The sequence below is a fragment of the Notechis scutatus genome, chromosome Z, assembly GCF_049901735.1.
Source record: "Notechis scutatus isolate UNSWTSFEM ecotype Mainland chromosome Z, rNotScu1.2, whole genome shotgun sequence".
NCBI lineage: Eukaryota > Metazoa > Chordata > Lepidosauria > Squamata > Elapidae > Notechis > Notechis scutatus.
In genome coordinates, this window is record NC_142025.1 from 136,061,001 (window position 1) to 136,082,958 (window position 21,958).

Here is a 21,958-nt window from a genome sequence, read left to right on the forward strand (position 1 = left end):
ACTGTAATTGGCAAAGCTTGCCCAATGAATGATAGATCTCTGTGTGATTGAATAGACGATTGGTGAAGATTATGTGGGCATCTAAGAGCCTTGGTGGCGCAGTGGTTAGAGTGCAGTACTGCAAGCTATTTCTGCCGACTGCCAGCTGCCTGCAATTTGGCAGATCGAATCTCACCAGGCTCAAGGTTGATTCAGCCTTCCATTCTTCCCAGCTGGGTAAAATGGGGACCCAAATTGTTGGGGGCAATATGCTGACTCTGTAAACTGCTTAGAGAGGACTGTAAAGCACTATAAAAAGGTATATAAGTCTATGTGCTATTGCTATCTTTAATTCCCTACCACTACTGATTTTTAAAAAGTATCAAATAGCTATTCTGTCTTCTTCTCCTGAATGAATTGAGGGAGGAGAGGTAAAAACAAAAAAGATTGACTGGAGAAAAAGAGTAAGATTACTTTAGAAAGCTAAGATAAAATCTTGATTCTCCACATCAGTCCTTGGCCAAGGCATCACAATTGCACAATAAAATCTGTCCCATCAGCCCCCACTCTTTGATCTTGAAAAAAACTTGTCTTCCTTTCTTGTATTAAATTGAGATGGAGGAAGTCTGGAGAATTGTGGAGTTTTAGAAAGCTATCTTCACAATAAAAGGCAGACATTTCCAAAGCTTCTTGGTCATTTTGTTAATAGAGGAAGTGCAGGAAGTAACATTATCCTCTAGGGACCAGGAGGATAAAAACCAACCCCAATTCCTTACCCAATTGGAATTATGTATGTTTGGCTGGAAAACAGAATTGTTCCATTTAGCAGTCTTTTAAAATTATTGTTGTAGATCAGAGAAGCATAACCTGATGTGCTTGTGTCATTCTAGAATGCACCCTCCAAAAATGACATTCAAAGGCCACATGCGACTCTCAGCCCCAAAATACTACTATTATTTCTTCTTCTTCTTCTTCTTCTTCTTCTTCTTCTTCTTCTTCTTCTTCTTCTTCTTCTTCTTCTTCTTCTTCTTCTTCTTCTTCTTCTTCTTCTTCTTCTTCTTCTTCTCCTCCTCCTCCTCCTCCTCCTCCTCCTCCTCCTCCTCCTCCTCCTCCTCCTCCTCCTCCTCCTCCTCCTCCTCCTTAACTAGAAGTTTCTTTTTTCTCTCCACCTTCTAGATGCAATTGAGAACTGAGAATTAATGGAAATTGGACAACCCCACCACCTGTCATCTCAACATTCAGGGGCAGCACCCAGTCATCCAGTTGATCTGCTGATACCAAGCTACCACACATCCGTTTTCTGCAGTGGATAGACTGACAGATGTGTGTGTGTATGTATGTGTGCACGTGTGTATCTGGGTGCACAGCATGGGGCCATTATTGCTAACTAGAACCTAACATATGTGGACTTCTGCTCTCCTTCTGCTCACTGACACATCCCTGCCTGGGGAGGTAGAGAAGCAGAACTTTTTGTACAAACAGTCTCAGGCCTCCATATGATGAGGAAGATATCTCCTCAAAGCTTGAGGCCCCTGCTCCGCACTGGCTTTTGAATGTATAACCCCTCTCCTCTTCCAGCCTCCCTTCCACTCTCTGATATGTCCCTTCTAAGGACCCTCTGTGCCAAATTGAGAGGGTTGGGGGTGGGAGGGGAGGAACCAATATTCAGGAAGTTGCCTACAACTGCTCATGAGCCCTTCTGCATTTCATCACCTGCAGTCTTGTAATATGGAACATGGCTACCAATTTAAAAGTCCTTTTGTGCCAAATGGAACTGAATAGGGCTGGTGACCATCTCCATTTAACCAGCATTATATATATATATATATATAACAGACCATTCTGTTGAACCTCAGACAGAATCATAATGGCAAGACAGAGTAATCAAATGCTGTAAAGTCACAGGAACCTTGGGTAGTGAGAGTTGGATGGGTGGGTATCCCTTGTTCACCATTTCAATTATTCCTGAAGCGATAAAGAAAAACAGTAAATTGGTCACATCACTCATTTGTAGTGGCCAAGTAATGGATAGCCATTGATTCATTGTGGGAACTCCCTCCATATTGTCTTGACAGGTCAGTGCATGCATTGGACTGGGAAAATCATTCCTAATTCATACTTTGTGTTGGAGATGGTTGACTTTTATTGAGAGTGGCAGGTTCTGACTTTCTCAGTCCCCCACTGGTTTGTTTTAGAGGTTAATAAATGTCTTTTGGGACCTGTTGAAATACAGTTAAAATGACAAGGACTTTCAAAGAATGGAAAAGTCATCTCTTGTGCCAAAAACCACAGTGTGGGGAGGAAATGGGTTGGACTGAAAAAGCTCAAGCAATTCTATGGAGATACCTACTATGTGGGCATTTTGAGGGGAAACACCTCTCTCTTTATCTGCAGACCATTGTGGCCAATTGGGGGATTATAAGCAGCAATGAAGAGTGTTTAACCCTGGTGAAGAAAGAGGAGGAATGGAAGATTAGACTTAAGCACCCAATTCTACTGGCTGATTTAACTGGGTGTCTTTCACGTGTGTGTTCAATACACCTGGAAGACATCAGTCTTAAAACTAATGCCTGTGTTGGCCAAGAATAAGGGATGTTGTCATCCTAACATATCTGGAGTGGTTCTTGGTGGGAAAGATGGTTTTGACAATTCTTCAGCCTGAAAATGGCATATTATAGGTTGGTTTTCAGCCTCTGTTAGAAGCAGCCAAGATGGACCAAGTTGAATGAGCCCTTAGTGACTCTAAACCTTAATTAACCTTCAGGCAATAGTTTCACTTTTGATTTAGTTTATAACAGGGAAGTGTGAGTTTTCATAATTGCTCTCCTTAGTTTTAGCCATGATTAGCTGGGAAAAGGGTGATGAAAGAGGGGAGTTGACAAATGGCTAGGGGAAAATGCAACAAAAACCAAGAAGTGGGAGAGACATTATCTGCAATCTGAGCATGGCTTGATTTATGGAGTTGGCAATTGCTGACGTCTTTACTGATTTGTGTTGAAATAATAGTTGCGATAGTGTTCTTGTTCTAAAAACTTAGAAGAAAACAACTATTAGCTGGTTACTTTGGCAAGCTGAAGTGTTGACAAGAACAAATTCTTTTAGTGGAATCCCCAAAATCTTTAACCCTGAACTCTGGGTATTTTGCATCAGATGTAAAATAGGCTAGCTATCTACAGAACATTTCACCATACTTTATGGTGTTCTGTGATCTATATATTTTACTAAGGAAGTCCAGGACTATCAACAAAATCAAGCTTTCCCAACCTTGAGAATTTCCAGGAGTATGGACTTCAACTCTCAGTATTTCAGAGCCAATATGACCATTAATGAGAATTCTGGGGGTTGAAGTCTACATTTTTGGAAATTCCCATGGTTGGAAAACACTGAACAGATAGATAAGAGTTTGGGAGCAATCTATTTATAGCATCTAGCTCCCAAACGGCGACTTCCAGCACTGGCAATGCTAAGTAAACTACAAGTTTTTCAAGTCCCCATTCTATTTACTAGTCTCTTAAGTTTTATGGACACTATCTATACCTCCATCAGATGATATCCTTTATGAGAAATTTAAGGCAGTTTTGCCTGACTTAATGCTTTCCAGATGTGTTAGATGTACAACTCTTAGCCAGCACAGCCTGGAAATTCTGGGAACTGCAGCTCCGTTACATCTCGTAGTAGTCCCAATTAGGGGATGAAGTCAAGGAAGGTTTTTCTCCTTCTGCATATCTGAAGACACCCAGATTCAATTGCTTTTGGAATTTTTAGAAGCTGTGGGCATAAAGTAGGAAGGGTATTGTAGGGTTACACAGCAGCTTACAATGTGTTATGCAGATGCTTGCTCCACTTAACTTGCAAATTGGAAGGAAGAGTCGGCTTACTGGATTTGGTTGTGTTTCACTGCCGTGCCCTTTTCAAAAGTAGCGGGTTTTCTAATAACAACTTCATTACAAAATTAAAACCCTGAGCCTGCCCCAGGGTGTGGCAGGGGTGTATCCAGCAGGTGGCAAGATCTTTCCACACTTCGTCCACAAGTGTTCTTTAAGTGCCTGTCAAATGCTTGAGCAGCATCTGTATTATCTCAAGAACATCAAGACTGGAAACTGGCTGGTTTTGCATGGCAGCAGGCCTCCACATTCTGCCTCTTGGTCGTGGGCAGTGTGAATGAACATTTTGATTATCCAGCTTCCATTCTTGCCATGATAGAAACATTCTCTCTATGATCATGGCTTCCACCTCGGTACCATATATTCCATTTTTATAGATTCTGAGGGAAACAGAAGTTTGGGTATGATATCAATAACCCCCATTCCTGTTGCCATTTGTAGCACAGAATAAAGAAAGAAAGGGATGACCATATTTATCAAATGCTCTGTTAAAATGGAAGAGTCTTCTTCTTTTGGGTGGGTGGGTGGGTGTTTTGTTTATAAAGAAAGTGGCATTCTTTAAAGACTGGTGGGAGGAATGGAAGAATAAATACACCTATGACCATTTGTCTTGTATATCCATGATTCCACTGGGGATTGATACTGAATTATGGTGGGTTGAGAAGTGAAATAATAATCTGAATATTTAAGAAATGGATGATTTACTAAAGTACAAAAGGGTGAACTCTGGAGAATCTGTGTTGCAGAAATAGATGTATATATGATTTGCAGAGTGGCATTTCATTAGTGGGAACATTCATTCCAAGAATAAATAGGGATAGAGAAATATTTAAATACCAGAATTTTAATAGCATCATATTTTGTTACACATAAAAGCCAGGGTTCTCTGTATAAATGAGAATGCAAGTGCAGATACAATCTAGTAGATGAGTGGCAAAGGGAGCTTTTGAACCAATTTGAAAACATCAGACAAAGTTGTAATTTGTAGGGAAAACTTTATGAAGGCAAGAAAACTGGTGAAGTCTGTAAAGATTTCTCCAAGAGCACTTTCATTCCAAAACTAAAGCTCTGGCATAATTTTGCTTCAAGGTACCAAGAAAACATAGAAAGGCACACGTTTATATTAAATTTTATTAATTTGAAAATTAGGACATAGCTAATGAGACTTCAATATCTGCACAGCTGGTAATGTTTGTCTCAATACAATAATACATTCCCCCATCCCCTCTCTTTCATTTATGTGCACACAGAGACTGATATCAAATGGAATCTCATTGTTCTTTATATATTATGTCCAAGCTACACCAAACATCTAAAAGGTAGAGTTGCACAGGCTTTTTTTTAGTAAAACAAAAAATTATTTACCAGTGGGTAAGAAACCATGGCATACATGCAATCACTTGATAAACCAGTTATTTTACATGGCCCAACTGAAAAGATTAAATATGGTTATTCCATTATTTTCCAACTTCTAATATGGTGCAGGATGATAACATTTCTTTACAATCAGCTTACAGCGCTGTCAAAAACATAGTATGGCAACTTCACATATGGTAAATGCTATCCTGCATTTTTGTTGTTTTGTTGTTTTGAATGAATCCCATACAAGCTGTCTCTTTTTATGTGAAAGCCATTTTTATTTTGTTTTGGTATGTTCCTCATCTCCTCTATATTCTCAAAGCAGAGTGTCTCAGTGTCAAAATTTTCCATCATTCCAATTTTCATATATCAATTGCAGGATCTGTAAACTCTGGTCTTAGATATGAACATCCTGTAACTTGAATTCATTCTTCAGGCTTTTAAGTGAAAGAGAATCAAAATTTTCCAGATGTATTATTTCAGCTGAATCTCTCTCTCTCTCTCTCTCTCTCTCTCTCTCTCTCTCTCTCTCTCACACACACACACACACACACACACACAAGCAACAATCATTAGATGACTGCAGTTATTTCTAACAAAAAGCAGGAAAGGAAATGCAAAGATAAATGAATACATTTTAGCCCTATGTAAGATAAAATGAGCAGTTAATACACAAGGTTCCCAGTTTCAGAGATCCAGGATATGTGCTTGTGTGTATCTGAATAAAGAAAAAAACACACACACACAATTTGGCAACCATATTGTATTCAGGGAATTCTGTGCTACTGTGCTTAATCTGCAAATCTCCTTCTAAACTGATCTTTCATTTTTAACATTTCCCCTTCTTGACATTTCATATTTGGCTCTCCAGAATTCAATAATAAAACTACTTTAGAAAATAGTTTGAGGTGATGGGTAATAAAAACAGGCAAAAATAGATCTGTATTTCATGCTTTTGAAACAGCATGTAAAATGGGAACCAGTGTATATACCCTGTCCATAAATACAAGCCTGTTTTTAAAGCCTCTTGAACACATACATTTTGAGCAGAGGAAATAAGTGATTTCCAGTTATAGACATTATACTGTAAACATAAATGGAGGCATTAAGTAAAATCCTTTTCTTTATGGCCACCTTATATTGAAATGTCAACAAATATATGCAATGTCCATACCTTTTGCAACTTATAATAAATGTTGGATTTTGGAAATACAGAGTAGGGATTCAAGGCACCAATCATTGAGCTGATCTTGTTATTTTAATATGACTCTCAATTCTAATATCATTAGGTTTGAACACTGTCAACTACTGCTATCTGGAAAAGGGGGAACAACAGTTCTGATATGAAAGATCAGATATATATAAATATAGGTAGTCCACGACGCACAACAGTCCATTTAGTGACTGTTCAGTTACAATGGCATGAAAAAAGTGATTTATGACCATTTTCAGAGTTACAACCTTTGTTGCATTCCCATAATCATGTGATCAAAATTTAGATGCTTAGAAACTAGTTTATACTTACTGCTGTGTCCCAAGGTCATGTGATCACATTTTCACAAGCAAAGTAAATGGGAAAATCAGATTCAAAACATGTCATCTAGCTAATCTGTCTTGCTGTCTTGGTTTTATTTATTTTTTTACAAATTAGAAAAAATAATGAAACACAGGTGAACTACAACTGGGAGGTAGCTATATAAAACTCTATAAACCTTGCACCTCCAAAACCTGAAATTATTCTTTCATTGTGTCTGTGGAAATTCTCATCCAGGTCATAGTTGTCTCTAAGGTGTTTTTTTTAAAGACAACTAGACTGTTTTTTCTTTGAGGAAAAAGAAGAAAACATTTTGCTTTCTCTCCAAGAAAACATCTTCTTTTTCCTCAAAAACAAAACAAAGTAAATCCAGTTGCCTTTTAAAAAGCACCTTTAAATATACTTTCATTGGTAAAATATCAATCTTGTTTTCTTTCCAATAACGAAGGCATTCTGATATATTTTCAGCCTTGGCAGTTGTTTCAAAGCCACAGTTTCACTATATAGTTGTGAGTTTCATCAAAGGCGGATATCTTGTGCATTTATTTAATTTATCCCAAGAGGGCTGCGTTGTTGCTTATTTATGCAACTGCATTCAAGATTAAATCAGGATCAATAAGCATGTTACTAAAATCTGTCCAGGATTGTGTAATAGCACACCTAAGCCTGCAAGGGGGCATACTTGGATTTTAAATGACTGGGTTCTTTGTCAGTAAGAGAAGAATGTGAGGAGCAAAAGAAAAGCAAAATGGCATTTCCTTTCCTCACTGGGAAAAATGTTTCTTTCTTCAGAAATATAGCTGAATTACTCTATTTTGGCTTTGACCAAAATGCCTGCAGTTTGGTCTGCCAGGACAAGAATACTACTGAATAACTGTCTTTATTATACATTCTGGCAACTGAAATTAAATAAACAACTGCCTTGCTTTAATCTACTTCCTCCTTCCACACACAGAAGCCCTGATTTCTGGCATTTCTCTTCCCATGTTTCCTGGGGGGAACAGGGGAAAACCTCTACATTTTTTAAGACTATCTCATATCGTAGTAAGAAAAACCTCTGGTAAACCTACAGAAAACAATATACAAAACATGTGGTCTATGTTTAATGGTAACCTTTTCATAATACCAATACGCTTTTTCCCCATGAAAATATCTCAACAATTGTTTGAAGCAGACTCAAAACCTACTAGCAGCATGGATCACTTCATGGACTGCAGACCCGATTGAGAGAACCCAGTAATCATAAATTCTGGCTCCTTTTCAATCCACAACCCATGCCTTGTTAAGACATTTAAGATAGGCCTACAATGTGCAATGAATGTAAATACAGCACATCAATTATCAATAGTGTTTTTTGGTAAAACTTACAACTTTCTACCTCAGTGTTTCTCAACCTTAGCAACTCTTAAGACATGTGGACTTCAACTTCCAGAATTCCCCTGCCAGCCTTCCTGGCTAGAGAATTCTGGGAATTGAAGTCCCCACATCTTAAGAGTTGCTAAGAGAAACACTGTTTTACTTCTTCAATGGAACTGTTCACACAATCACCTTCCCAGAGCTATTTCACATTTGTATGTTTATCAGATGATAACAAATGGGTGATTTCCAAGAGGCCAGTACAGAACTAACATCACAGTAACACCGTTCATACTTATTCAAATCTGACTTATTCAAATACAACCAATTCACAACCATTCCCAAGTGATTTTCTAAGTAAACTGGGTCTGTAACTAAATAAATCAATGATGAAATATCAATATATCTTATAAGTATGAATCGGCTTTGAATTTTATTTTCCTAGATTTAACCCTTCCTCCCACACATCTCTCTTACTCTCCTAAACCAGTTTTTCCTGTCCTTTCTATTCTCAAATCAACATATCTTACTGCTACACAATTGAAAAGATTAGTGTAGACTTTCTATTGGAAGTCCACTTGCAATATGTTTATTTATGACTTATGTAATGATAAGCGTAGAAGTTTATTGCGGAATGGAAAGTTCACGTGACCCAGGTGATGTAGGATATGTCAGGGATGGGATCCGATTGGTATAACTACCGGTTCTGTCTATTAGTGTCACGCAAGTGCAATTTACAATTCTGCTGAGCTGCCCGGACAGCTGAGCAGTGCTACGTACAATTGCACAGCGGTTGGAAAAGCCCTTTTTTCCTGCTTTTTCCACCGCAGCTGTGTTGAAAGCAGCTGCGGTGGAAAAAGCAGGAAATAAAGGTTAGGTAAGAGCCCGGGCAGGCGGGTGGGCCACAACAGCAGCAGACATAGAACTGGTTCTATGTCTGCTGCTCTTTGGAGCAACCGGTTCTATAGAAGTGGACAGAACCGGTAGAATCCCACCCCTGGGAAATTGCAATCACTCAATTATTCAACAGCAGAACTGACTCTAAAGAGAAATACATTTAAGACCTGCTGAATTAAAAAAACAGAACAAAACCCTAGGTTGCCACTTTAAACACACCTTCATTTGGTTTCAAAATACAGGTAGTCCTCGATTTACTATAGTTCGTTTAATGACCATTCAAAATTATACTGGCACTGAAAAAAATGACTTAGGACCATTTTTTCCCCACTTTTGACCACAGTAGCATCCCCATGGCCATGTGATCAAAATTTGGATGTTTGGCCACTGACTCACATTTAAGATGGTTGCAGTATTCCGGGGTCATGGGATCACCTTTTCTGATCTTATTGCAATTCATTTAACAACCCTGTTACTACTAGCTTAAGAACTGCAGTGATTCACTTAACCACCACAGCACAAAAAGTTGTAAAATGGGGCAAAACTGACTTAACAAATGTCTCAGCAACAAAAAAATTTGGGCTCAATTGTTGGTGGTAAGTCGAGGACTACCTGTAATCTTCTTTCTGAGCACATACCACCAAATGAGTGGCATTTTAGTCAAAGTGGATAAGAAAACACAAACAAGATTCTGATGAGTGGAAACTTTGAGCTGTAAGAAACATGAATCATATTGAGAGACCTACATTTGCTGAATTTCTCTTCATTTGAATGTTCTGTAACATGCCATCCATAACTCTCTTCTGATCTCCTTTTCCTTTCATCTGACCTCTTTCCATCTGTGCCCACATCCTTCACCTTTCTCCTGCTTTTTTATCCAACTGTTAAACCTCTGCCTCAATCACTTGCATCCAAACTCTGTCTCTTCTCATGCTGCCGTTAGCTTGCCTTCCCATCCTGGAACTGCCACCACCAATGAAACTCCATAGCCTTTTTGCTGTGCATCGAGTTTGTGAACTTTCCTGTGCCATTAGGGAGGGAGATACCCCTGGACCCGAAACCTACTGTGAGCCAGAAGCGGCGTATTAATTGGGAAAGGCCACACAGTGAGGGAAAGAGGGGAAAGCAGGGCAGTGGTCTATCTCCACTTAACATTGCACGTTTCACTGGATGAGTGGGGCCGAACGGTCATTGGTCACCGTACGTTTCAGCTTAACATGAGCAAAGGGATTGATCCTGCAAGGGGAAAGGAGAAAGGCAGTGTGAGATGTGTAGGCTCAGGTTTTAGGAAGCTTTCTGAAGCTGCAAAGAGAAAATTGTTATCCTTAAGGTCAACCTTCCCCAACCTAGTGGTTACCGGACTGATTAAATTACACACACACACACACACACACACACACACACACAGACCATCATTCTTAATCAGCAGGTGTTGGGAACTGACAATGTATCTTGGAAAGGCTGCTGCAGACGGAGATTAAAGCAACAAAGCCAATGGGGCAGAATAGCCTGTATCGCATCAGACAATGCAATGGATTTCTGCAAAGCTACCCACATTTTATTTGTTCATTTATTTGGCTTTACATCCTTTCCCTTCAATTCACCAGCAGTAGAATTGTTGCACAGCATTTTTTTTTTTTAAATGAACGTTTTAAATATAAAACATTAAATAGCTTGGTGGTGAAAAGACAAGTAAAACTGGTTTAAAATGGCCTACAGCAGTGGTTCTCAACCTGTGATCTGCGGACCCCTGAGGGAAGGGCCATGATGTTATCACAGGGGGTCCCACAAAAGCTTGAAGAAATGTTATGGTTTAAATCTTGATTTAAGAGACTCAGGGGTCCTGCTTTGTGGCCACAAAAGTTATTTAAAGGGAGTCCGTGGTGAAGAAAAAGTTAAGAACAACTGGCTTAGAGGAATCATAAGGCCTCTGTTTAATGTCTAAACTTGTTGCCCTCAATCCCTGGGCTGTGGCCCACTACCGGGCCAGGGCCTATTCAGAACTGGGCCGTACAAGTTCACAAGTCATAAAAGGGCCAACGTTCCCAGTTCCTGCTTTATAGGCTAAAAAAAATGAACACTTTGAACTGACTACCAAAGTGGAACCGATACTGGTAGTCCTCAACTTACAATCATTTGTTTAACGACTGTTCAAAGTTACATCAAGATTTTAAAAAAGCAACTTACAACCGGTACTTGTACATATGACCACTGCAGCATCTCTACAGTCACACGATCTAAATTTTGACACTAGGCAACCTGTATGTATTCACGATGGTTGCAGCATATTAGCATCACGTGACTGCCATTTGACTGCCATTTGTGACCTTGTGGCCCGTTTCCAACAATCAATGTCAATGGGGGAAGCCAAATTCGCTTAATGACCATTACGTGAATGACTACTTGATTCATGAAATCAGTGTAACAAATTGCTTAACAACCATGGCAAAAAAGGTTGTAAAATTGGAAGCGACTCACTTAATAACTGCCTTGCTTAACAATGGAAAGTAAGGCTCCACTTGTGATCATATGACAAGGGCTACCTGTATTATAAAAAATGTATATTCTGGGTACCTTTGCACAAGCATAATTTTCTCTCATTATAAAACCTCTCAGTGCTTTATTAGTTAACCAATTATAATAAAAACTACTAAAAAACAACTGGCAGCTACAGTGTAAGATCAGGTTTAAAGGTTTTAAGCTGGTCTTAGATCTGTAGTGCTGGTTTATTATCTAGAAGTTTCACATTCATTTCTTTGCCTATGAAACACACTTCAGTGGTGACCAATAAAATCAGAATTATAGAGCTAGAACCCAACCATATAAGGTGAATTCTATGTTCGAAAAGCACAGATCCGCAAGATGACGCCAAAAACAGGACACATAAGAGATTCCATAGTATGAAAACAAGAGAGTTTCTCACCTTGAAGGAGAGGCAGTTGGACTTCCAAACTCATTTGTCAACTGGAAAGAAAAATAAAAGAAAAATGCATTCAGAAGTTAAGGGATCCTCTCTGTTCATGGCCAAAAGCCAGGGCCTTGCACAATGGACACCACCTACATATGGCAATGGGCAAATACAGGTCCTTCCTTTCTTCCTCCTCCTTTCTTTTCTCATATTTCTCCTTTCCATTTCCCTTTCCTTCTTTCCATTCTCATCTTCCTTTCCCACTCTTTCCTTCCTTCCTTTCCTTCCTCCCTCCCTCCCTCCCTCCCTTCCTTCCCTCCCTCCCTCCTTCCTTCCTCCCTCCCTTCCTCCCTCCCTCCCTCCATGAAACTCACCTGTGACAGATCAGGATTTAACATGCTGTAAGGTCGTCGAGATGCACAGATACGGACTGAAGGGCCAAACTTTAAATCATCTTCCCCATCAGGTCCAGCAGGAGGAGATTCAGCTCGATCCAAATTTCCTGTGCTGCTACTGTTCATCTTGCTAAGAGGGAAGCCACCAGTGACAGACAAAAGTCAGGTGAAGATTTCTGGTGAGGATTTCTACCCAATGCCTGCCCATTTGAGACAACACACTGCTTCCTGAAGGAGTCTAAAGACTAGCTCCAAGCCTTCAAGATATATTCCATTAATCCAAAATTTTTTGTCAGGGGAACCTGAATGTCAAGGCATGTACCTCTTTTAACTTAAGGGGGGGGCTGCCACAAAAAAGAGGTGGGGGGTGTCAACCTATTTTCCAAATCACCTGAAGGCAGGACAAGAAGCAATGGATGGAAACCAATCAAGGAAAGAAGCAACCTAGAACTAAGGAGAAATTTCCTGGCAGAATAATTAATCAATGGAGCTTCTTGCCTCCAACCTCTGAAATTGTGGGTGTTCCAACACTGGAAGTTTTTAAGAAGAGACTGGATAACCATTTGTCTGAAATGGTATAGGGTTTCCCGCCTAAGCAGGGGAATTAGACTAGAAGACGTCCAAGGTCTCTTCCAACTCTGTTATTCTGTTAATATGGAAAGGAAAAGGAGCTTTTGCATCTTCTGGATCAATCTATACAGCACATACTGATTGATCGTGTAGCTGATGGGAGAGCCATGTGGATTGCGGAAGAAAAGGGATGGAGGTATCCTGTGTCCTTGTGATATATTGTCTCTGAAGACTACAAGTTAAGTCCTTGAGTTTCAACCATTATGCAGCCTCCCCATCACTGTCATCAACTCACGATGGTCCTAAAACAGGTTGATCGTGTGAATGATCTGATTGTAAGACCTTTTCTGTGGCAGTTGCTAAGCGAATTACTTCGGTTGTCAAACAAATCCATGATCCTTAAGTGAACCCATGGTTTACCATGGGTGAGGTTTTGTTAGAAACAGGAAACCAAAACGCAGTGATGTGACTGTGGGACACTGCAAATGGCAATAAACATGGTCCAGTTTCTGATCATCCAATATGGTCACAAGGTAAGTAACCTCAGGCAGGTCTGTTGGAACTTTGGTCTGTTGCTAAGTAATCAGGTCTAAGTCAAGGACAACAATTCATTTTCTTTCTAAATTGCAAGACTGAGGTGCCAGGACTTACTTGTTGAATGGTTTGTTAGCTCCTTCAGCTGAAGGAAAGGGTCGAGTGTAGGAAAACGGAAACCAACCTTTCCTGAAAGTGTGAGGCATAAATAGTTAAGAGAGAAAGAAGAGCACAAAACCTCTTTTTTGTTTTCTCCCCATCTGAAGGAGGGGAGGCATCAAATTGGACCCATTGCTAGGGTTTAAAAAAAAAAAGACAGAATAAAGTAATGCAAAGAGGAAAGCCAGAGTTCAAGCGGTCTTTGTAAACTCTCACTCCCACTCTGCCTGAATTTTTATGGAGGGGAATCAAGTATAGTAGTTTGAATCTTGGATTAGGAACAAAGAGAACTAGATTCGAATTCCTGCTCCACCACAGACTTCATAGAACACTTTGGGACCAATTGCTATTTTTCAACCCAAACTATCTCAGAGGAAGTTATCAAAAATAAATGGGTTTAGGATGATTGGATTTATGGATAGGTTAATGTCAAGTCACAATCCCTGATTTAGAAACTACAACAGGCTGGCTCAGCCTCAGCTGGCTCAGCCAAAACCAAAGCACATTCTGGCTTAGAGCAATGTCAGTTTGCGGTCACTTACATCTATTTGGCCCACCGGGGAGGCCGGGAATGTTGTGGGCCTTCTCTCCTGAGGAGGTACATCTGGCTGGATCTAGAATGAGGGCCTTTTCCATGGTGGCCCCCTCCCTTTGAAAAACACCACCCCATGGAGAGTAGCCTCTCCCCCCCCCCACTTTTAACATTCTTTCTCAAGGCCCTGGAGACCTGATTTTGCCAATGGGTCTGGGGAACTCAGAGTGGCATGGAGCCCATCAAGTGGCTTGTTTGATTGCTTGTTGTCACCAGGGTGGGTGGGTGGGGTGGGTGTTGTTTTTACATGTTTATATTGGATTTTTATTTTTTGTAAGCTCCCTAGAGTCACTGAAAGGGAGTGGAGAGCCATATACATTCTCTAAATAAATATGATCTTTTGATTTGTTTTAGTCAGGGGCTTTTCCCACTGTGGGTTGATGCTCTTTCTTATCCCTGGTAGCTATCTGGAATCCCTTAGCTAGAGCCCTATGCCTCTCCTCCAATTTGACTGGGACCCTTTCTTTTAATAGGGAAGCCTTTTATTTAAATGTCATGAACCTCATATTTGAGTTTTGTCCACTGCATTCCTGTAAACAGAAACAAACTGACAGGAGGGATCTAGCCTACAAATGGGAAAGAGAATATAAGTAGTGTTCCAGTTACAACTGTAATGGATCTTGCCCGTTATGGTCATAAATCATAATGACTGTAAAAAAGAAAACAATTTTCTGGCTTATTTTGCAGTGATTGTTAAGCAAATTACCATGGTCATTAAGTGAATTACAGTGATTGTTACTTAAACCAATTGTTTGCTATGGGTGTGGTTTTCTAACTACCACACCAGATTTCAGCAAAACGATTATAAAATGTGGGACGGGACGGGACACTGCAAATGGCCATAAAAGCAGTTGTGCTGTTGAACACCGAAAATGCAGTCATGTGACCACCTGGGAATGGAGCTGACCCTTGGAACTTAGGATCCAGGCCGTAAGTCCCTCTTTTTTCTTTTTTTTTTTTTGAGTCTGTCATAATTTTAGTCAGTTGCTAAGTGACCAGTCATAAATTGAGGACTACCTGTAGTAATCTAGCTTTTTTAGGGCAAAAAGAATAGAGGGGTTTTCACTCACATTCCGGTTGTCTCATTTTCCCCATAATGCCATCCATCCTTCGCCTCAGAAACCAATAAAAGGATGATATCTCCCTCTTGGAAGTTGAGAAGGGTGCTGTTCCCTCCTGCCGAATGGGAGAAGATTGCCTGGACTCTTGGACGATCGGAACGTGGAGTCAGGATTGAAAGAGGATTAATGCGGGGCAGAGTCTTGTTCTCTGCTGCGAGAAAGGGTAGGGAGGATAGGTGGAAATTAATGGCATTCCTGGATTATGTTTCTCCCCTGCTGTTTTCTGCTTAGGCAAAGTAAACCCTTGAGCAATATTTCTCAGCTTTCATAACTTGAAGATGAGTGGACTTCAACTCCCAGAATTCCCTAGCTAGCATAGCTGGCAGAGGAATTCTAGGAGTTGACGTTTACAAGTTAGAGATATCTGTATTAGGGAAGGGACACCAGGTTGCAATTCCATGTAAGAGTAACTCCATAAGGGGTCTTGTCTTTCCCTCACAGAAAATGCTGGACTTCTCTTGATATTTTTGCACCTTTTCAACCAGTGTCCTCAGTTCCAAAAATGGCACAATAATGAAAAAATGGATTTTATTCATCTTCTTGCAAAGAATATGGTAATTTACATTCTTCCAACACTCTAGATCAGAATTTAGAGAGAACAGGAAGGATCAAATGTCAAAATCCTGGAACTACAGCTAGTCCTCGATTTACAACAGTTCTTTTAGTGATCATTCAAAGTTACAATGGCACTGAAAAAAGTGACATGACCGTTTTTCACACTTATGACCAATACATGGTCATGTGATCAACATTCGGATACTTGTTGAACCAATATCAACATTGGTTGAACCAATATCAACATTGGTTGAACCAATATCAACTTTGGTTCATATTTATATTTGACATATTTACTATGTCCTGGGATCATGTGATCAGCTTTTGCAAACTTCGGACAAGCAAAACGAATGGGGAAGCCAGATTCATTTAACAACCGTGCTACTAACTCAACAACTGCAATGATTTGCTTCACAATTGTGGTAAGGAAGGTCATAAAATGGGCCAAAGCTCACTTAACAAATGTCTCACATAGCAACATAATTTGGGGGCTCAAGTTGTGGTTGTTAAGTCGAGGACTACTTATATTGCCGAAAGATATAGTGGCTGAAGGAAGATGGACTCAGAATGGGATGCAAATTAGAATGGATGCAGAATACTCACCTACTGTGGCCAGGCGAGTTTCCTTTGACATTTTGTGTGGTATTGGCAGAGTGCAAGAATAGCTGTCAGCAACCTTGATTTGTGAAGAGGTCTGGGTGGGGATCAGACCTGAAGTGGTAGCAGTGAGGGGCACGCTGATTGACAGGTGATTGAAGTCACGGGATCCCCGCCCACGGTGCAAATCCCCATTTAGCAGTACTGTTCCTTCCTGGATCGAAGTCCTCTGTGGGAGATAAGTTAGGCATGAATAAATGCAGGGCACTGATGAGATCTCATACAGATCCTTTCTTCCTTTTTTTTTCTCCTGTAGAAGAAATGCATCTTCTTTCATGAGCTAAAGGCCAGGAAAGCCTACCCCATTCCTGCTCCAGGCCATACCAGAAGGTGCCATTTGGAGACCTTGATGGTTTTTGGAAACTCAAACCCAAACAGTGAAGAAGGCAAAGGGAAAAGCTAATATCCCGTTTATCAGCCCTGACCCACAAACACTCACGCGATTTTGTCCCAATTCTAAAGGCTCTTCCAAGGTCTTGGAGACAAGGAGAGGATCCATGCCTGGGGCAGAAATGCCAGCTGTGGTGTTGTTGGCGGTGAGCTTGACCAGGGCCAATGCCCGCTCAGGTAAACGAGTAGGTTGGATGCACGATGTTTGCCAAATGGGCAGTTTGGCTGACAAAAGCTCCTGCACCTGTTGCAAATGAGATAACGGTTGTCTGATCACCCTTTTAGCTAGCCAAGTTATACCCTTTCTGAAGAGTTTCTGGTGCTCTTTAAGCTTGGTTAGTGTCATGGTGGCACAGTGGTTAGAAAGCAGTACTGCAGGCTACTTCTGCTGATTGCTGGCTGCCAGCAGCTTGGCACTTCAAGTCTCCCCGGCTCAAGGTTGACTCAGCCTTCCATCCTTCCAAAGTTGGTAAAATGAGGACCCAGATAGTTGGGGGCAATATGCTGACTCTGTAAACTGCTTAGAGAGGGTATCAACTCTGAAATAGATCAAACACATGGCAACCATCTTCCGTTTCTAAGTTACCACAGAGCTCGGGGAGGGGGGAGAGGAATGGAATGTGATCCAGCCAAAACAACCTACCAGTCTCAGACTCTGGCTGGCATCTGTTGGGAGTGACCTTGGTTCCCACGGATAGTAGATTGTTTTGGCTGGATCGCATTCCATTCTTCTCCCCCTCCACCACCCTCCCTGAGCTATGTGGCAGCTTGAAAAACTGAAGATGGCTGTTGTGGCCTTGATCCATTTCAGAGTTGACAGAGGGATGTAAAGCATTTGGACCTGTATATAAGTCTAAGTGCTATTGCGACTGGTTGTTTTGCTGCAGATAATAATCAGACAACAATCAAGAAGTGCACAATACCCCAATCAAAGAATTGCCAAACAAGCCAATAGTAAACAACCCAACCAAAAACCCACCAAGACCACTTTCACCAACAGAGCAAGCCACTTTTTTTATTAAGAGAACAAACCCCACTTCCTACTTGCATTGATGATGTAACCTAGCTTGGGTAATGAAATGTCTGCAAGAAAACAACCAAGCTCAGAGAGCACCAAGGACCCCTCATTTCAACCCTGAATTACAAACATTCTCTTTATCTATACCCTTTCTCTCTAAAACTTGCCAGTACAAGTAGTCCTACTTACAACCACACTTTGAACCCAAAATTTCTGTTGCTAAGCAAGGCAGTTATTAAGTGAGTTTTGCCCCATTTTATGAACTTTCGTGCCACAATTAAGTGAATCGCTGTAGTTTTTAAGTTAGTAACAAGGTTGTTAAGCAGTGGTGGGATTCAAAATTTTTCCTACTGGTTCTGTGGGCGTGGCTTGGTGGGCGTGGCAGGGGAAGGATACTATAAAATCCCCATTCACTCCCAACTCCTGGGGGAAGGTTACTGCAAAATCCCTCCCCACCCCACTAACCTGCTTTCCAGCTCCATTGCAGGGCAACAAAAGAAGAGCCAGCCGACCAGCTGGGACTCGAAAGGCAGAGAATAGATGGGGACTTGCCAACAGTAGAAAATCCACTGAGCTGTGTTAACAAACAATTGCTTCCTAGTTTGAGGAAGGAAAATATTGTCTTGGCACCCTGCTTGCCTTTGATTCCAAGCATGGACAGGAAGCTTCGTTACACAATTATAAGAACTAGAAACTTAAACAAGGAGTTAATATATCCCTTCATTTAACATTCAGCTAAAAGAGACCCTTGTGTGTATGTCTGAGACAAGTATGAAAAGGGAATTTTAATTTATTGATTAAATAGGTTTGCTAGGCTCCTGAGGAATACTCTCCTTTGAAGCTAGTATATGTTTGGAGAAGGAATCCTTCCTTTGAGCTAATAAATCTTTCATGCAAAAGGAGCTCCAAGGGAGGAATTTATTTAGAATTTTAAAAAGCAGGAAAAAATAAATTTGATGCAGTCTCAGTAAATATCGCCACTCCTGGCAACGTGATATTCACGTTGAATAAACAGAAATCCTTAACACCACTTCCAAATTCCTCTTTACTTTACCCTAACCTTTTATTTCCCATTGTTCCCCCTAAGTTCAAACAGGAATATGTATCTTTGATTTTCCATCTGGGGATTCATGTTGCCTTCCCATTATTTGATTTTACAAGTAATCCTTGCTTATAACCACAATTGCAGTCAAAAAATTTTGTTGTTAAGCAAGGCAGTTATTAAGTGAATTATGCCCCATTTTAGAATCTATTTTAACAACCTATTTTATGATTGTTAAATGAATCACTGCCGTTGTTACGTGAAACAGGCATTAAGTGAATCCAGCTTCTCCCATTGACTTCGCTTGCCAGAAGCAAGGGAAGGTCACAAATGGTCATGACATGACCCTGGGATATTGCAACCATTATAAATATGTGCAGGTTGCCAAGTTCAAATTTTATCATGGTGACCATGGGAAAGCTGCAATGGTCACAAGTGCGAGGACCAGTCATAAGTCAGTTCTTTTCAAAGCCACTGTAACACTGAACAGTCACTAAACGAATGGCTGGAAGTCGAGGACCATCTGTGGTTAAACATGGGGAATGCTATACTTCCACATTGCAAAAAAAATAGTAGCCACAGCGACACTATCAAAAAAATGCAGGATAATGGCCATAACTAAAGTTTTTCTGACATCTCTCTTGCAAATATAGAATGACAACGCACACAGGAATCCTTGTTTCCAAGTTTTGTGGACGATATCTAGGGTGAATTTGAACTCAAAGTGAATGCCAGGACAGGGGAGGAGAGGAAGCGCAAAAGAAGCAGCTCACCTTGCTGTGATAATTGTTGAAGTACTTGGAAACAGCACACTGGCGATCCACCAGGAATGAATAACGGCGCCGTTCCTCTGTCAGGGCTGCTTTGTAGCCTTCCGCCACAAACCGATCCAGCTCGCTCTGCTTGGTGCTCAGGATTTCCACATACTAAGAGAGAAAGAGAGAGAGAGAGAAAGCAGACAACTCCCAATTGATCCAGAGATAGGACAATGGCCATCGTTTAATCAAGAACAATGCTTCATGGCAAGTAGCGTCCTCAGGGTATGGTCATGAAAATCTTAATCAGTGCTTCCCAACGGGTAGCCATTTTAAGATGTCTGGACTTCAATTCCCAGAATACCCCAGCCAGCATGGATATTCTGGGAGTTGAAGTCCAGACATCTTAAAATGGCTACCGTTGGGAAACACTGGTCTACATGCTGTCCACAATGGTGCAATCAAAACTCCCCCTATTTTTAAAGTGGGTTGGACCTTGGACTAATCATTTTAATCCAATATCCAGGATTGGTTGACCATATTTTGAAAGTACCCCCATTATACAGGATCCAGGTACCCCAAACATCAACCTTCTCCAATCAGGAGCCTTCCATCAGTTTGGAGACTACAGCTCCTAGAATCCCCAGCCCTTGGCTCTTAAAAAAGCAGCAGGTTAAAATGTGCCCAGTATAAGTGCAGTAGAATGTACTTATTATTGTTGCTGTTATCATGTTATTATTTCATACCCAATTTTGATGTCCTATTACAGCCTTTCCCATATCCCAACCCTCCTATCTGCAACATTTTGTTGATTGGTTAGTTATTTCAACTCCTTCAATTTGTCCTAAAAAACAAAACTGAAACATTCTATTTTGTATTCAAGTTTTAACATTTACCAGATATAATTTCGCCCTATTTTTCTGCTTAAGCCTCTACTAGATCCTAAGCATATTGCATGACTTACACATATTATTATCGCTAGCATATGTTTAAAGGAACAGCAGTCTATCGTTTCCCAGATACATTAGATTTTCCCACAATCTACGGCTGCTTTGTGCACAGATGATGTGTGGTAGCTGTGGCCCAAAACCCCAGAAGGGTGCAAGACTCCTCTGGTATCTGACACCCTCCTTAAATGAAGAGTGCTCTGTGCTCTCTGAGCTTTCTTTCTTGCAAACATTTATTACCCAAACTAGGTAACATCATCAGTGCACTCTGGAGCATCAAGAGCACAATAATATTACCTGGTTTGGGTAATGAAATGTCTGCAAAATACCAACCAAGCTCAGAGAGCACCAAGGACTCTTCATTTCAACCCTCAGCTACAAATATTCTCCTTAATATTCTCCTTACCATCCTTAATTTTTTTTTTTTTTAAAGGATTCCTAGGAGAAACACTCTAAAAAATTTCATGGAACTTCAATACCTTTGTCCTGCTTGTATCATCGTAATCACACGCACATACACAAAAAGGAAGAAAATGCTCAGATTTGTGTTAAGCGCTGGATTTTCTATTATCGGCACCTTAGGTTGGCAGGCAGTGGGCAATCTCAGAAGATACGGGCAATAAAGGGTTATTTTGTGCCCCTTCCTTACTGCACCCCCCCAAGCTGCAGCAGGCCTTGATCCTGAAGTAATGGTTACTGTGGCAACAAGGTTGACAAAAGGAGCCCAAAGCTTGCTGTGGGGATTCCCAGGATGGGGAGGGGAGGAGGGAAGATAAATAGGGGGTGCAGGGCACTAGCCCAGAGTGAGTCAGGGAGCTAGGAGGAAGTAGTATGAATGCAGGATGAGTTGTGTCAGCTTGCCAGCCTGGCACACCCGGCAGATGCAAGACCACACTGGTGAGTGGCCTACTTTCTGGTGCAATACTGTAAAATTAGATTTCTGGCTTGCTTTTTTATTTTTAGGGCTGCATCCATCCCCTTTGAGGCTCAGGAGAACAGTTGAGGAGTTACTGTGCATGAGAAAAAGTGATGCAAAAGGAGCACTACAGATACAGGACTCCGGCAAGGCAAATACATGTAGAAATAAGGTTCTATATATGTTTTGCACAATGGGGCCTATAAGTGTTCTGCATAAGGACAGGGTTTGTAAATGTTTTGCATGAGAACAGGGCCTGCAGGTGTTTTGCACAAGAACTGTTAATGGACATCATGTGGCAAAACTGGGTGTGCATTTGTGGGCAGGTGTGTAAAACAATCTGTGCATCAGGGTGATTTTTTTCCTCCACAGGTAGCCCCTCCACAGAGC

At 40.9% G+C, this 21,958-nt stretch overlaps 2 protein-coding genes across 5 annotated transcripts in view; one reads left to right on the forward strand and one right to left on the reverse strand.

Moving 5' to 3' along the window:
• The window catches only part of LMTK3 (lemur tail kinase 3), a 37,240-nt gene extending 32,771 nt beyond the window's left edge, over positions 1-4,469 (forward strand). Inside the window, exon 15 of the mRNA XM_087947173.1 lies at positions 1,156-4,469. Within this exon, the coding sequence (XP_087803299.1) occupies positions 1,156-1,172 (17 nt within the window). The 3' untranslated portion in view covers positions 1,173-4,469. The remainder of the gene's footprint in view (positions 1-1,155) is intronic.
• Positions 4,470-4,689: 220 nt separating this feature from the next.
• Positions 4,690-21,958, reverse strand: part of LOC113418606 (BAR/IMD domain-containing adapter protein 2-like) — a 31,818-nt gene continuing 14,549 nt past the window's right edge. For 2 of the 4 annotated variants that reach the window (XM_026677590.2, XM_087947175.1), the window contains 8 exons: positions 19,724-19,876; positions 16,940-17,134; positions 16,447-16,669; positions 15,238-15,439; positions 13,534-13,605; positions 12,292-12,442; positions 11,933-11,973; positions 6,245-10,245 (listed from right to left, as the gene is read on the reverse strand). In XM_026677590.2, the coding sequence (XP_026533375.1) occupies positions 10,173-10,245; positions 11,933-11,973; positions 12,292-12,442; positions 13,534-13,605; positions 15,238-15,439; positions 16,447-16,669; positions 16,940-17,134; positions 19,724-19,876 (1,110 nt within the window). In that variant the 3' untranslated portion in view covers positions 6,245-10,172. Of the gene's footprint in view, positions 5,660-6,244; positions 10,246-11,932; positions 11,974-12,291; positions 12,443-13,533; positions 13,606-15,237; positions 15,440-16,446; positions 16,670-16,939; positions 17,135-19,723; positions 19,877-21,958 lie in introns of those variants that run through there. The other 2 variants (XR_015745950.1, XM_087947174.1) reach the window with 2 other exon arrangements.